The 16,648-nt window shown below is 43.1% G+C and overlaps 1 protein-coding gene and 2 long non-coding RNA genes across 5 annotated transcripts in view; 1 reads left to right on the top strand and 2 right to left on the bottom strand.

Moving 5' to 3' along the window:
- Positions 1 to 16,648, bottom strand: part of LOC121021210 (uncharacterized) — a 112,016-nt gene that overhangs the window by 45,442 nt on the left and 49,926 nt on the right. The gene's annotated exons all lie outside the window — the stretch shown is intronic.
- Positions 12,080 to 13,989, bottom strand: CAVIN3 (caveolae associated protein 3). Its single transcript, XM_040461450.1, has 2 exons — positions 13,493 to 13,989; positions 12,080 to 12,941 (listed from the first exon to the last, which is right to left on the bottom strand). The coding sequence occupies exons 1-2, from the start codon at positions 13,874 to 13,876 to the stop codon at positions 12,540 to 12,542; spliced, it is 786 nt and encodes a 261-aa protein (XP_040317384.1). The 5' UTR covers positions 13,877 to 13,989; the 3' UTR covers positions 12,080 to 12,539.
- Positions 14,029 to 16,648, top strand: part of LOC121021212 (uncharacterized) — a 2,947-nt gene continuing 327 nt past the window's right edge. Inside the window, exon 1 of the long non-coding RNA XR_005786451.1 lies at positions 14,029 to 16,153. This is a non-coding gene — a long non-coding RNA (uncharacterized LOC121021212). The remainder of the gene's footprint in view (positions 16,154 to 16,648) is intronic.

The following is a 16,648-nucleotide window of genomic DNA, read 5'->3' as shown; positions in this document are numbered from 1 at the left end:
GTAGATAGTCTGTGCAGCGTAAGTATTTATGCTTTGAAAGCCATGCTTAGGATCCATGCCATCACCACCCACCTCCACCCTGTCTCCTCTTTATTTAGCTTTAGCTCCCTATGAGTAACTCAGATGCCTGCAGTTTTATTTTCTTCTCTGTGCTGACAAGATGGAGATACGCCTGCAGGAGCGCTCCACTACTGAAGCTCTGTCAAGAGAGGGACAGCTGCCTGCAGAGACTCGGGCTCTAACTAAAGATTATCTATCTTCTGCATTTTTTTGGCTTCTCAACACAATCTGAAAGCCCCTTATTTGGATGCTGGAAAAACAAATGTACAGGCTCAAGACCCCATTCTGTATAAATCATATGAGGCCCTCTTACTAAATAGAGCCTCTCAGCATAGAATTGCCTCTATCTTCCTACCTTTACTTCACACTCATAAATTTCATCCTCATTTCTGACCGCTTTTATTTACTTGAGTCTATGTTTTAGTGTTGTTTAACATGTTTTAAATATGTACTTTTTCCTGTACTTGTTCAAAAATAATTTGATTCGGAAACTAAGGAAAAAGTATAAAGAAGAAAACATGTGATTTGTCCTATCATCACAGTTAACATTTTTATCTAGTCTTCCTCCTCCTATGCACATTTTAATTTAATTTAATTTCTTTTTAAGTTTATTTATTTATTTTGAGAGAGAGGGAGAGAGTGCATGCACGAGCACGCACAAGTTGCAGAGGGGCATAGAGAGAGGGAGACAGAGAATCCCAAGCAGGCTCCAGCTGTCAGTACAGAGCCCCACACAGGGTTCGATCCCATAAATCATGAGATATGACCTGAGCCAAAATCAAGGGTCAGACACTTAACCGACTGAGGCACCCAGGCGCCCCAGCACACTTTAATTTTAAAATGTAGCTGGGGGGGGCGCCTGGGTGGCTCAGTTGGTTAAGCGTCCGATTTCGGCTCAGGTCATGATCTCACGGTTCATGGGTTTGAGCTCCACATTGGGCTCTGTGCTGACAGCTCGGAGCCTGGAGCCTGCTTCGGATTCTGTGTCTCCCTCTCTCTCTTCCTCCTCCACTCGCACTCTCTCTCTCTCTCTCTCTGTCAAAAATAAATAAAGATTAAAAAAAATTTTTTTAATAAAATAAAAAAAATGTAGCTGGGATCATACTGCATAAATGATTTGGTTTCCTTATAATTCAAACCATTGTATTTTGAAATTTTTCTCATATAATTAAAATGATTTTAAACCATAATTTTGATAGCTGCATGAAATTTCATTATTGTGAATGTTGTATTTTTCTTTGTGGTATTATCTCCTATTCTGATTACTTAATTCTTCATCATGGAATTTTCCTGGGCTATGCATAGTCCTATAGTTACAAGAGAAAAAGGAAAGAATAAAAGCCAAAATTTATATAAAGAAAAAAGCTACAGAATTCTTAACTCAGAATTTCTGCTCATACTTCTGCTGTGAAAGATATATACAGTTTGGTTAAGAAATATTAAAAAAATTGACAGTGATTATATGAAGTTAACAGGGCACCTGGGTTGAACGTCCAACTCTTGGTTTTGACTGAGGTCATAACCCCAAGGTCATGGGAATGAGTCCCGCATCGGGTTCTTCACTAAGCATGAAGCCTGCTTAAGATTCTCTCTCTCCCTCTCTCTCTCTCTCTCTCTCTCTCTCTCTCTCTCCCTTTGCCCCTCTCCCCTATCACTCTCTCTCTCTCTCTCAAATAAAAAAAAAAAAAGGAAAGATAGAGCTATTTTATTTATAGTCTAAGGACTTCTGAATTAAGTAGAATGGTAACATTTTCCACTTTTTATTATCAAAATTCATACATATTCACAAGTGCAAATAATCGAAGAATCAAAAATGAAAAATACAAGTGTATATTTCCCCATCCCACTATCAAAAAGTAAATTGTTTTCTATGACATATATATTATACATATATATTTTTAATGGAATCACACAATTTATATTACTCTACATTTTCTCAGTTACATTAATGATATCTTTTCACATATTTATTCTTTCTTTCTTATTACCTAGGGTAGAACTCATAGAACAGTAACTGAATAATAATCATAGTGCACATCTTTGTGTAGATATGCGGAGGGTCCTTTCCATTAGTACGCACTATATAAGCAGTTCATCTGTCCACTGACCCAATAGGAGGCTGCTTTGGTGGTGGGAAGCAGTTTCCACACACTCCCTACAAATTAATCCCATGCCTGCCACAGTTGTCATCATGGACTCTGTTGAGTCTACATTATCGTTTAGGGACCAGGAATTTCCTATTACCAGATCTTGTTCTTGCATGATACTGCCAGGTGGTGCTATTATCTTTTAAGAGCTACCCTTAATGGATACTATTTGGGTTTTTTCCCTTCTGCTAATGTCTCTATCCTCTGATCTTCTTGCCTATCCCTGGGCACATCAACTACTTGAGATCCACATAATGTTCTGCAAGTTTTAAAAACAAATTCCACCAAATCAAGGAAGTAATACTCCCTACTTTATGTAGAATGCCCCTATATGTCAACTTTAAAATAGAGAGGAATCTGGGGGTGTCTATGAGACTCAGCTGGTTAAGCATTCGACTCTTGATTTTGGCTCAGGTCATGATCTCATGCTCATGAGATCGAGCCCTGCATCAGGCTGTGTGCTGAGCATGGAGCTGGCTTGCCATTCTTTCTTGCCCTCTCTCTCTCCCTCTCTCTCTCTCTCTCTCTCTGCCCCTCCCCCACTCGTTTTTTTTCTCTCTCTCTCAAATAAATAAATAAACTTAAAAAAATAAATAAAATAGAGAATATGTGAAATAATGAATCTTAACTTAGCAAAGGAAATTGGATAGAAGTCAAGGTTTTAAACATGAGGGGGGATAATAGTAGAGATATGTATAATCTCCAAATTTACTGACCCTCTCTAAAGGAATGGCAAAGAAAAGACTGGAAACAAGCTAAACATTGAAATTATGAGTACTTATGTCTATGCTGGTTGTAAATTGATGCTTTTGAACTCAGAATTATTTATTTGGAATGTGTATACGTAATCTCTCTGTCCATGGAGGAAAGTAACAGGAGTGGGGGACAGGAGAGAGTATTCTGACCTTGAAATTATGTGACATCATTTCCAAATACATTTGCTTAAATAGATGCCTTTTAAGCAAATGTTTAAAAATAGTTAATTGGGAACATTAAATTTCCATTCATAAATATGAGAAACTCCTTTCTGAAACTTATTTTTTGAAGAGTGTGTTTTGACCAGAATTAATGTGTGATTTATATATGTGAGAAGTTGAGAAATTATAAGTCTTATCAGTTCTACCTAAATGTGTGATTTGCCTGTCAAAACAGTTTTTAAAACTATTAGTTTTGTGTATTCCAGAATGATCTATAGTTCTCAAGTATACTGAAGTAAGTAAGGTGGAGTCCATTTAAGGAAAGTAAAATGTCATTATGAGTTAAATTATGTCTAAAGTCATGACTTTTCTTCAGAATGATTTTTTAATGATTTTTTTCTTTCAGGGATAAGTATGATCTTGATAGATTGAATTAAGCAACATACAGGGAGAAAAATAGAGGTACTTAAAATGAAATATAGCCAGACAATTATCAAGACATTTCTCCCATATAGAGATTCTAGAGGGAGAAACAGGGTGGAGGGGGGTCTTTTGAACCACTTAACAATTCTACCTTGAGAGAGCTGCTTCAGAATCAAGAAGGGAAGGGAATCTATCACAACTCCTGCTTTAGAAAAATTCCTTTATGAAGTTTCTTAAGTTAACTTGCACAATTCCAATTTTAGTCACTTTTATCCTAAATGTTTTGTTTTAAACCCAAATATATAGTGGTGAAAACATATAACAGAACTAAAAGATGTATTATTCTTCAACTTGGGTATTTCTTTAATGGTGAAATAGATTATAAACCTTAACCCTTAAAGATGGCCACATCTTTGTTTGTATATGTATTTGTGTGTGTATATATATGATATGTAAGTATATATGTGTGTATTCATACATATGTATATGGGTATACATGTGCGTGTATACCTATAGAGAGGTCTCCAAAGGTTTTCCATGAAACTGAATCCAATGAAAGCAACTACTGAAATGTTTTAAAATCTCTATGTGGGTTGTGTGTGTAATACATGTATGAAAAATTATGCAGGTTCAAATTAGGACTCTAGGGAAAAATTAAGTCTATAATTTAATCCCCCAAAATTGTAAGGGCTAGGAAATTTTAGAGAAAACTCCATCAATAAGTTTTGTATGTATTATCTATTAATTACTAGTCTCCATTAATTATATGGGAATGCTGTATGAGAAATTAGTACTCCAGCTTTTGGAGTAACTCGTAACTCTGGGCTTCATGTTCCCTAGCATTCCTCTGGATGAGGTTACAGTTTCCTTCAATTTTCAGGAGTATTTGTGTTATGTTCAGATGATTCTAACACCTTCTTTGGACTTATATTCTATAAAATCAATTTTTAAGTTTCTTAAACTGTCAGGGGGAAGGAAGTGGTACATACTTATTACACCAGGCCCCATATTTGCTCTACCTGTGTATTTTTCTCATCATCTTATCATCTTGGAAAAAGTCTTAAAGCAGCAAAGAGGAACATAAATGCAAACTCTGTGCATCTTTGATGAAACTAGGAAATTTGTAAGAGCCACAAGATCTAGCAGCAAAGATCAGAGCAAGGATGATCCCAACCCCAAATCCCAGAAGATGAACATGTGCAGAACCAGCAGAATGTACTTCTCCAAGGTGAATGGGCACATCCTGAAGTGCAGAATACACAAAATTTACTTTATAGCAATGAGAATAGAGTCTGTAGGCTGCTGGCCCAAGGAGCTCCCTTAAAGTAGTGGTTTCATTCTAATAGGAATATAGCTTTCAGAGCTGAACACAGGCTGGTGGTTGAGGGCCTGAGGCAGCATGGATATGGCTACATGAATGAAGAAAGCATATAAAGGACACAAGTGTTGGCAACGATATGGAGAAAAAGGAATCCTAGTGCACTTTTAGTGGGAATGCAAACTGGTGCAGTCACTGTGGAAAACAGTATGGCAGTTCCTCAAAAAGTTAAAAAAAGAACTACCCTACCATCCAATAATCACACTACTTTGGTATTTACCCCAAAAATGCAAAAACACTAATCTAAGGGATACATGCACCCCTATATTTATAGCAGCATTATTTACAACAGCTAAGAATGGAAGCAACCCAAATGTCCCTCAGCTGATGAATGGAAAAAGAAGAGGTAGTGTGTGTGTATGTATGTATATATAATGTAATATTACTCAGGCAATAAAAAAGAATTAAATCTTGCCATTTGCAACAACATGGGTAGAACTAGAGAGTATAATGCTAGGTGAAATAAATTGGTCAGAGACAAATATCTTTTTTCCTTTTTTTTAATTTTATTTTGATAGAGACAGAGTGCAAGAAGGGGAGAGGCAGAGAGAGAGAGAGAGAGAGAATCCCAAGCAGGCTCCGTCTGTCGGTGGGAAACCCAATGAGGGGCTCAAACTCATGAACCCAACCATGAGACCATGACCTGAGCTGAAATCAAGAGTCGGATGTTTATCTGACTGAACCAACCAGGAGCCCCAGAGAAAGACAAATACCATATGATTTTGCTCATATGTGGAATTTAAGAAACAAAACAAACAAACAAAGGAAGCTAAAAAGAATAAAACTAAAAAAGAAGACTTTTAACCATGGAGAACTTCGGTAATTATCAGAGGAGAGGTTGGAAGAGGGGGCATGGGTGAAATAGGCGAGGGGGAATTAAGAGTGCACATATCATGATCACTGAGTAATGCATAGAATTGTTGAATCATTATATTGTACCCCTGAAAAGAATAAAACATTGGATGTTAATTATACTGGAATTAAAATTTAATAAGTAAAACAAATTCTCTCTTTAAAAACAAAAGGACAAGGGGCAGCTGGCTCAGTTGGTGGAGCATGCAACTCTTGATTTTGGGGTTGGGAGTTCCAGCCCCACACTGGGTCTAAAGATTATTTAAAACTGAAATCTTTAAGAAAAAAAACAAAAATAAAAATAAATAATGACATATAGTGAACCTACTGCATTTTTAATAAAAAAATAATTGAGGTTAATTGTCTTTTTAATGCTTATTTATTTGTTTTTGAGAGAGAGAGAGAGAGAGTGCAGGGAAGGGGCAGAGAGAGAGAGGGAGACAGAAAATCCAAAGCAGAGCCCGACAACCCTGAATGTCTCTGAACTCATCAGGAACTGTGGGGCTCAAACTCACAAACTGTGAGGTTATAACCTGAGCCAAAGTCAGATACTTAAGGATGCTTAACCCACTGAGTCACCCAGGCACCTCTGAGGGTAATTCTAAACAATAGCCAAAGAACATAAAAAAAGAGAAAGCTAGAATCAAACTAACGGACTGAGTATGTGAGAATGAGTGTGAGAGGAAAAAAAAAAATTCCTGAAAACTCCAAGGAGAAAGAAGACAAAAGACCAAGGAAGCAAGACTGCCTTGTGGCTTCCATGGGCTCTAGGCACTTTTGCCCTCATGGACTCCTTCATCCATTAAAAAATTATATTTTACAATTGTGTTGGTATAAAGGTAAAGGCCAATACATTAACATTATATATTAAAACACTTTTTTACCTAAAAGTTCATTTTTTTTCTTCTGATCATAAAAATTAACACTCTCACGGCCCAGAAAGGATTGTGGGCCCCAGCCATTGTCTCTACTATGCCTTAATTGACCCTGAGAGGAAACAACAGAGCTCCAAAGAACAATAAACAGGGCTCATCCATGAGCCAACTCCTCCAGGCAGGTTCTTGTTCATCCTTGTGTTCCCAGCACCTCACTGGAACAAATTTGCATATCCTCCAAATATTCAGTGAATGCCTACTCTGTGCCAGGCACTGCGCTAGATGCTGGAGATAACAACGAACAATAAGATGTTGCCCTTGCCTTCCATGTTGGTTCCAGTGTCAATGGAGCTATGTCTATTAGGAATCTTTCATTTGCAGGGGAAAACCAAATACACACACACACACACACACACACAAACACAAAGGCAAAACTGTGATTAAACAAAAAGTATGTTTATTAGCTCACATAAATGAAAATGTCTGTGGCAAGCGCTGAGTTCCTGCCTGACTAAATTTAGGGAACAAGTGAGCATAAGCAAACAACCACAAACATTAAGCTCTCACATGCCTGGCACTATCCTGAGCATTTTACATATATCCACTCACTTAACTCACAAACTCACAAACTCACAAAGTAGATAGTGCTATTAACTCCACTTTGCCCACAAGCAAAGTGTGATATTCAGTGTCTCTCCATTTCTCAGCTCTGCCTTCCTATGGCACAGGGTTTCTTCTCAAGTTTCCATAATGGTCCAAATTTATTAGTTATTTGTGAGAGAAAAGTTCACAAGAATTCTTAATAAAGAATCTATAGGCCTTGGTGACTCATTGGATGTAGGGATTGGGGTGGGCTGGGGTGGGGGCAAAGGGTCAGGTCTTTGGTGACTTTCTAAAGTAAATGTAGAAGAGAATCTTGACTTCTGAGAAAAGATGAGCACAGTTTGAGATATGTTGCATTTAGTGTTTCCTATGAGATACTGAGGTAAGTATACTTTTTTTTTTACTATATCTCAGGTCCTTCTAAAAAGTCACTTGAGAAACTTATATAATTCAATAGGACAAAAAAGAAATAGAAATCAGGTTGGAGGGAAGATCATTTCTCCTCAGGAGGACCTCCTCTGTAATTACTACCACCCCTGCTAGGTTAGAGGCTGCATTTGTGTGCTCCCATAGCAACTTATACTTCTAGCATCATAGCATTTATTTAAAACTTTATCATAACTGCCAGCTTGATGTAAGTTCTATGAGCGCTCTATTACAGTTCTATTATATCCCGATCCACATACTATACCATCCATCTCCATCACCTAGCACAACAAATATAAAATGAATGAATGGGCAAATAAAAAATCTTATTTAATCCTCATAGGAAAGCCGAAAAAAGGAAATTATCATTCACCAGCAATGAAGCTCCCATGTCTTTGAGTATGAAAGCCATACTTTTTTCTATGCACCTTGGCACATCCCTATTCCAAATGGATATGGGTAAATGAAAACAATCCAAAAAAGAATGACCAAGATTGATAATAGATCACAACGAATGGCTGAATAAACCAGCAATGTTTCACCCGAGGAAGATGATGTAAAGGATGTTTTAGATGAGTCAGTCCTGTGTGGCCCACTGAAGCTGGACTCCAAGGACACACACATCATAGAAATAAAGAAATTTTGTTTCTTTATTTGTTTGTGGCCAACTGCCACATACGAGAAATCATAAAGACAGATGTTGATCTCGGTATAAAGAAGTTTCCTATCAACCAAAGTTGCCCAAAAATACAGTTGCCTGAGAGGTAGTGAATTCCTTGTCACCCGCCTTTTTCAAGCACAGGCCAGCTAAGGATAGGTAAAAAAAAAATGGTAGTGGATGTTGTGATGGAAATGCAGGTGGGTTGTATGGCTTTTGGATTCCCTTCAATGATAAGGTTATATGGATTCAAGTCTCAACCAAGGAAAGTCAAAAGGATCTCCAGTACTTAACAGGGGAAGAAATTTCCTGCCAGGAATGTACATATTCTTATCCATGTAGGAGGAATATCACAGCAGAAAATGGTCATACCAGGTTTGATAATCCTATTGATTTTCTTCATCCCATTTCTACAATTCTATTTCCTTACACTTTAAGATCTTACTTTGGCTCCCCATGTTGCAGGATGGAAAAGGTTCTGACTAGCTAGTTAGACTATTCTACTTCACTTAGCAGTTGGATTTCTCACGCAAAGTAATGAATCCAGCACTCAAGGTAACCAGTGTTTTCTAAGTTCAGTTATTGCAGATCAGTCTCTCTCAGCCTAATCACGTTGGAACACATAATAAATTGTGCTTCTCATCTGAAGAACTGAGAACCAAACTCTGAATTTTGGTAATCCACCAGTGTGCCTCCACATTGCTTAAAGCGGCCACCTAAATGCCACATATGCCAGATGACAAGTTGGTACTCTGTGTCAGTCTCCACTCCCTTTAGTTTATATTAATAACAACAGCAATAGTGGTAATGATGGAGAACAAAATGTAACAAAGAGAACTATTAAGAAAATAAGTTAGTTTTGTTTTAACTGATTTTTATCACTTCTGCTGTAGAAGCACCAGGAAGGAATAAAAAGTAGCACACACACACATCCAAGTTAGCTGAGGCTTTAGGTTCCTAAGGTCAGAGTGCAGGCTCTCTGAGCCTTCATGTGCTTCCCCGTGAACTATCAAGACATTTTATGTAAGAAATGTGCAGTTGGGCTCTTGATTTGTCTATGAGTTGAAAGGGGGAAATTGGGTAGGTTTCCAAGGATTTGGAAAAAGAACAAGAATTTGTTTTTCCTTGGGGATAGAGAAATGAGCCTACTCAGACCAGCCCCTCTGTGATGGCAGAACCTTAAAAGGAGTGGCTGCCGGGAAGCTGATACAGTCTGCATACTAAGGCTTGGAAGCCTGCAGGACGAGTCCTGAATTTCTCCAAAGGAAATGGAGCTACAGCAGAGCCAGCCTCTATGGAAGGACCCCGGATTCTGGGTACAGAGCTGGACAGGAAACCTCTGGGCTGTTGACACAACAACCAGGACACTGGTACCCCAACAGCGGCATCGTGTGGCCGTGAGAAGCAATAGCAGTAGAGACTTCCAAGGTCTGAGAGACCAGGAAATGGTGTGAACCTCCTGGTATAACTGTACAATCTAAGAAAGGAGAGGAGCCCTAAAGTGACTGATAATAGACTTCCCGCCAGTCATAGTCAGTGGGAGCTTAGACTCTTCTAACTGAATTCATCAGAAAAAAATTGTAAGTCACTAGTGAATTCTGCTCCCGTTTTAAATCCCCAACTTCCTTGGGGCACCTGGGTAATTCAGTTGGTTAAACATCTGACTTCGGCTTAGGTCATGATCTCAAGGTTTGTGAGCTGGAGCCCCACGTCGGGCTGTGTTCTGACAGCTCAGAGCCTGGAGCCTGCTTCGGATTCTGTGTCTCCCTCTCTCTCTGCCCCTCCCCTGCTCTCTCTCTCTCTCAAAAATTAAAAAAAAAAATTTTTTTTAAGATTTTTAAAAAAAATTTAAATCCCCGACTTCCTCATCTAAAGTACTCCCCTATCCCAGTCATTATCTGTATCCTTACTTCTTTCTTTCCTTCAGGGCCCATAACCAGAAAGACCTAGTACATATGTTTGCTTGTTTTTGTCTGTCTCATAGTATACTTGTTTATTGCCGGTCTCCCCCTACACTCTCCACAAAGACAGGGATCCTGTCTTTCTCATGTGCCACTGTATCTCCAGCTCTTAAAACAGGGTCTGGCAGAAATTCCAAGTTCAGTAAATATTTGTTGAATAACTGGGTGAACGAATTATACACCTAAAACAAACTCTCCTCCAGGCACTTGTGCTAGATACTTATGTAACTTAATCCTCACAACAGCCCAATAGAGGCTATCATTTGCCCATTTAATAGATGAAGAGGGGCGCCTGGGTAGCTCAGTTGGTTGAGCATCTAACTCAGCTCAGGTCATGATCTCACCGTTCGTGAGTTCGAGCCCCACATCGGGTTCTCTGCTGTCAGCAGTTTCCTTCGTATCCTGACCCCATCTCTCTCTCTCTGCCCCTTTCCCACTCTCTCTCTCTCTCAAAAATAAATAAACTTAAAAAAAAAAAAAAAAAGATGAAGGAACTAAGAAGCCAAACTATAACCACTGAGCTCTACTGCCACACACCATTCCTGTTTTCCATCTCCCTATTTACCTTTTCCAAGAATATGGCCTTAAACATCCCCCACTTACCCTCATTCAGGTTAGGTTGCATCCCTTCCCTCTTTTGTCTCAAAATAACATAACAATCACTACACTTACATCATCATGTTTCCATCTCCCTAAACTCTGAAGTCCCTAAAGGCCTCAGGATTGTTATCTTGGTGTTCAAAGACCTAACACAGGACATACAAACACATTAGGTACTCAAAAATGTTTTCATATGACAATAACTGATTGAATGGGCTGACGACCATGCTCCCATCCCTAGCTAATCCCCTCGCACTTCCCATTTCTTCTGTGATGCTCTTGCTGCATGAGGGCCTACTATGGGCCAGGCATGGTATCTAGCATGGGGAATACAGAAATTAATAAAACAATCCCTACAGCAGAGGAGCCACAGTGTAGTGGGATGGGATGGGGAGAGTAACTACAATCAATCACAAACCAGACAGCACTGCGGTGTAGAGGAGGTCTTTGGGAGCAAGGAAGAGAAGCACCTGACCCTGAAACAGGGGTGCCTTGCTGAGTTTTGCAGGAGAGTTAGAGATGAGAATGAGAGCACACAGCTCAGTGTAATTCAATAGAATGAGGAGAAGCGACAAAAGATGAGGCTACAAAAATGGGCAGGAACCAGATCACAAAAAGTTATATTAAAGATGCTGAAGGAATATTCAAGACTTTATTCTGAAGGTGATGGGGAGCCACTAAGGGTCTGAAGCAGGAGGATGATGGGATCAGATTGGCAGTTCAAATAATGGTCAGGTGAAAGATAAGGCCTAAAACAGAGCAGTGGCCATGGGTATTCAAAAAGCGGTCAGACTGCAGAGGTAACTGTTTCCATGGGGGAGGGCATTGAGAGAGAGAGAGGGAGTCCTCCAGGGAGGACTCCCAGGTTTCTGTGTGGATGGTGGTGACATTCATTGGTAAAGAAAACGCAAGAGGAGATGCCATTTTGAATGATACATACTAAGTGCTCAATAAATATTAAATTGAAATTGAACTTAATTAAAAGATAGATTGCTTCCTTTGGACACTGACTTGAGGTACATTTCAATTGTGGCTCAGGACAGTGGTCTTGGAGTGTGTATGGCTGGTGGCAAAGGCCTGGGAGTCAGTCTGTTCACAGAGGACAACCCAGAATGAGAAGGCTGAGAATAGTGGAAAGCCCAACTTTTAAGAGATGGAAAAGGAAGAAGAAACTAAAAGGAAAACCACTTGTTGACATTTATTGAGCACCTACAGCAAGAGACTGTACTGGATGCCTCTCCACGAGTAAAGTGCTCAAGAAGCAAATGGCCAGCAGGTTTTTTCTATGTGCCCAAGACTCAGTGGGAACCTGAGAAACGATACAATGATCTGGTTGAAATTGAAGGCACATTCCAGGTTCCGACATTTGTCTTACTCCTCCAAGCCTTTTCCTCCCACCCCTTCACATGGAGTCTGGATTAGGTGACATTACTTTTATTGAAGGGGAGTGCAAGCAGGTGTGGGCAGCTGCTTCTCTTTTAGAGGATGCAGGCTAAACTGAAGGCACTGGGAAGGGAAGGCCAGAGCTGGGCTATGGGTGCAGGATTCACTCCTTATTTGGGCGTGAATGCTGCATTGGGAGAGGGAGATTTATTTGGGGACTAGGCATAGGCACAAGAGAAGCAGACAGCATCAGCCCTCAGGCCGCACTCTCTACTTGGAGCACCGCGGCTTCAGCAGCCCCAGATTTCCCGGGATCTTCCTCGGTGTCCTGTGGAGGTTCTGGCTCCAACTTGGGCTCCAGGGCAGGCCGGGCTTCTGGCTGGCCATCAGCCCTCCGGCCAGGGCCTAGGCGAGGTGGCTTGACTGGCGTGGGCGTTGGTGCTGCGGGGCCTTTCCGACCAGAGAGGGCCCTTCGCAGGCTCTGTACCTTCTGCAACCCGCTGCGCCGAAGCCGCTGGGCCCTGGACTCCACAGGCTCCTCGTCTGAGCTCTCCTCAACTTCGGCCTCCGGCTGCTCTGGGCCAGGCTGGGGCTGGTCTGCCGGGCCTAAGGGCTCTGGCGCCTTCTGGAAGGCGCTGGCTGGGATTTCAGCCTCCTCCTGCATGTGATGAGCACAGCTCTGACCCTGGCGGTCCCCTACCCCGCAGCAGCCTGGCCCTCTCTCCTCAATTACACCGGGGAACCGCCCCATCCTTGGGGCGGGCCTAAGGGGCAAAGAAAAGGCAGGCGTGGGAGAGCAGGGGGCAGGGGTGGAGAGGGGGAGCTACTGGCAAACTGCAAAAGTTTGGAAATTAGGTGGGACCCGCTTAAGCAGGCTGGTGGTCGCAGGGGCAAGAATTGGAGGCAGGGAACGGTCGCAGGATGCACTTCCGCCACCGTTATTTCCATTCAGGGATGGGCTGGGACTTGGAGCAAATTCGGTGTACGTGGCCTGAGCTCGAGCTGGCCGACCCCGGTTGGCCAGGCTGCGTTCAGGCTCTGAGGGATGGGGCACCGTGGTGGGAAGTGGGTGCGGCTCTGCAAGTCCGTTCCACCGGATGGGGTCAGGAATGCGGGTGTGGTAGGCGGCCGGGTAAGGGGGGTGGGGGGTGGGGGGTGGGGTTGGCCCAGATGGTGGCCGGGAGGTGGGGGACGCCTGTGGTCACTGACCTTGAAGAGCAAGACGTGGAGCTTCCCGCGCGCCACCAGCAGCCCGTGGTTGGCCTCCAGCCGCTGCACCTGGGCGGCGCGGCGCACGGCGCGCTCCTGGGCGGCGTCCGCGTGCGAGCCCACGCGCTCCGCCTTGGCCAGCAGCTGTGCCAGCGTGTTGCTCGTGGTGTCGTGGCTGCGGCTCAGCGCCCCCAGCCCGCTCTGGATGCGGCGCACAGAGCCCGCCAGGCCTCCCTGCCTCCGAGCCAGGCCCCCCTGCCGCTCCCGCAGCGCCTCCAGCATGGTGGCCAGCTTCTCCAGCAGCGTCACCACCGTCACGGCGTGCACCGGGCCCCTCGCCGGCGCTGCGGGCACAGGCCCCGGCTCCAGCGCGCTCTCCCCCATGATCTCCGGCCTCCCTGCCTGCTCTCCCTGCGGCCGCTGGCTGCACTCTGGGCTGGGGCCTCCTTTCCCGGCTCCTCCCCAGCTCCAGCCGTGACTCAGGCAGGCGGAGCGGGCCGTCCCGGGAGGCGTGGGGTGGGGGTTGGGGGGGCAGGACGGGGAGGGGGGGCGCGGGATGGCGGCGGCGGGGTTCTTTGTAAGCGCTCCCCCTTCTGCTGCCCCGCCCCGGGAGCCCCCGCAGGGCAGCAGGTTGGCTTAGTATCCGCCCCCCTTCCCCAAATTTGCTCCCTGCAAGTTTGAGTTCCCTTCCTCGGGCCCGGTTCGCTGGTGTGTCTCTTTCTGGAATGTACTTTCACCACCGCAAAGGGTTAGCCATGGAAAATTTTGTTGTGCACATCGAGTGGGCAAAGAAACTATGTAAGAGAGGCACAAGGATAACCTGAGGGGCTTCCACAGCCACCGCCTTCGGCCTCCCTCGCCTCTGAGGATTGTATTTGTGCCCTCGGGCTGGGAACGGTAGGCAGGGACACCCTGGGAAGCTAACCTACAGACTCAGACGCCAGACCGTTTAGGTTGGAGGCCTGGCTTTACGACCGCACAGGCTGCTCAAAGCGCACCAGCAGGCGGGGCATCCTCTGGTATTTTCCTAATAGTCATCGCCAGGGTTTAGCCATAGGCTTCCTTTACTGCTTCTCTAGCTCTTACTGTTGGGTAGCATTACCCTGTTTTCTTTCTTCTAGTTCTCTTACCTCCCTTTCTTTGAGTTTCAAGGGTAAAGCCCCGGGACACCTAGCTCTTACACCCTAAGCTTGGAGGGCAGACAAGACACCTCTTCCTCTGAAACCCTTAAAAGGGTTAGGGTAGGGGCTCCTGTGTGGCTCAGTCCCTTAAGCCACTGACTCCTGATTTCTGCTCAGGCCATGATCTCACAGTTGGTGGGATCAAGTCCCTGTGGGTACGACTGTGCACTGACAATACAGAGCCTGTTCAGGATTCTCTCTCTCTCTACTCCTCCCCTGCTCTCGCTCGCTCTCTCTCTCAAAATCAATACACATTAAAAAACAAAGGGTTAGAGCAGGTGCTGGTATGTCTTTGTTTTCATGGAGGTTGGTTGTGGCTCCTGCCTGATTTTTTTTTTTTTTTTACTTTTTCTAGAAAGTGGTGAGAATATCTGCAGCGAGTGAAGAAGATTTGAAATCGCTGCTGTAGAGCAGGAGAGAGTGCACACAGAGGATCCACTTACTGTGGATTATGAATTGTTACTGTCATGTTTGGAAAATCCCGTCTTGTCTTTAACAGTACTTGGTAAACTGAGTGTAGGCTCAGGAATCCAAGCAATCCATTGATCCTGATGAAAACTCTATTCCTCTCCTCACCCAATCTATGAGGGGTGCTTGATAACAATTGTGGAAGAAACTGTATTACTCAGCATGGTTACATGGAAAAAATCCATGGTCTGACACAGAAGTACTGCAAAGGATGGCATCTATTGCCAGATTTCTGGGGGTGCTAAGCTGATGACTGACTTCTACAGATAATGAGGTTACGGAGCCTGAGTCCTCTGCTTAGCACAGAGGAAATGGACTCCCTTGGGAGCCTGATGGGAATCACCATTTCTTCCATTAGACTTGTATTTGCTCAAAGAGACCCATCAGGATGTACCAGATAAAACGCTTTCAAACTAAGGGAACAGAAAACCCAATTCAGTTCTTAAAAACAAGAAATCCAATCTAAACATAATTGAAAAACACTACCATAGAGTGATGATTAATTGTAGATCAGTCACAGCTTCAAATCTAGTTCTCTACAGATCTCTCAGTTGTTCCCCCCTACAAGTGTCAGCCTCATTCCCAAGCTAGGCACAAGGTGGCTACAGCAGTTTCAGGCCTCATATCTGTGCATACCGTCAAGAGAAAAAAAGGGACCATCTTATAATTTAGGACATCTATTTCCCAGAAGCCACCCAGAATCTACTTGCCTTCCACTGGGTTACATGGCCATTTCAGAACCAAATTCTATAGCTAGGAAAGTACCATGCATTGGTAGGCTTTAGCCTGAATTCCTTCACCCATCAGTGATCAGAGAGCTGATAATTACCTTTTGACAAATTAGGCCCACTTCTTGAGCTTCCCTAGAAACATGGATGGTATATCTGTTTTAAAAATCTCAGCACTGCCAGAATTAGTCAATCACAATGCTACCAGAGGAAGCATATGAAAGAATCACCAGCCTTGAGCAATGCTAAGGGAGTCAAAAGCATTTGGAAGCAAGACTACATGGGTAGGTATTTTTCAAAGGCCTGCTAAATCCCTCTCTGGATATGTAGAACAAGGAGCTTAAAACTTAGGAATAAAGCCATTGATGATTCTACTGGTCTCTCTAAAACCTTAAATATAAAAGTCATAGGAACTGGCTGGTGTTGAAAAATAGGAGCCCAAAACGTAGGTTAAAAAAAAAAAAGAAAAAAACTTGGGGCAACCCAGAAGAATGCCCTGAGTCAACAAAGCCCAGATTGACAGAAATTACAGTATTACAATGTTGATCATGGAGTATCCAAGAAGAAGCCATATTGCAGTTTCCAATTAATATGAGGGAAAAAGAAAACAAGAATGCACAATGATACCCCCTAAGGCAGTATAACTTGATCTTAAAGATTTCTGGAGTGTGGCTGCTACCCACTTCCTCAAACTCCTTGGTGTAGGCATTTAAAGTAGAAACCCACTGGTTGTAGGTTTATTGTGTCCCCCACCCCCGCCAAAAAAAAAAAAAAAAAAA

This window comes from Herpailurus yagouaroundi, unplaced genomic scaffold, assembly GCF_014898765.1.
Source record: "Herpailurus yagouaroundi ecotype Mexico unplaced genomic scaffold, PumYag 255, whole genome shotgun sequence".
NCBI lineage: Eukaryota > Metazoa > Chordata > Mammalia > Carnivora > Felidae > Herpailurus > Herpailurus yagouaroundi.
The sequence above is the reverse complement of the archived record's forward strand: the minus strand, read 5'-3'. Positions and strand labels throughout refer to the sequence as shown.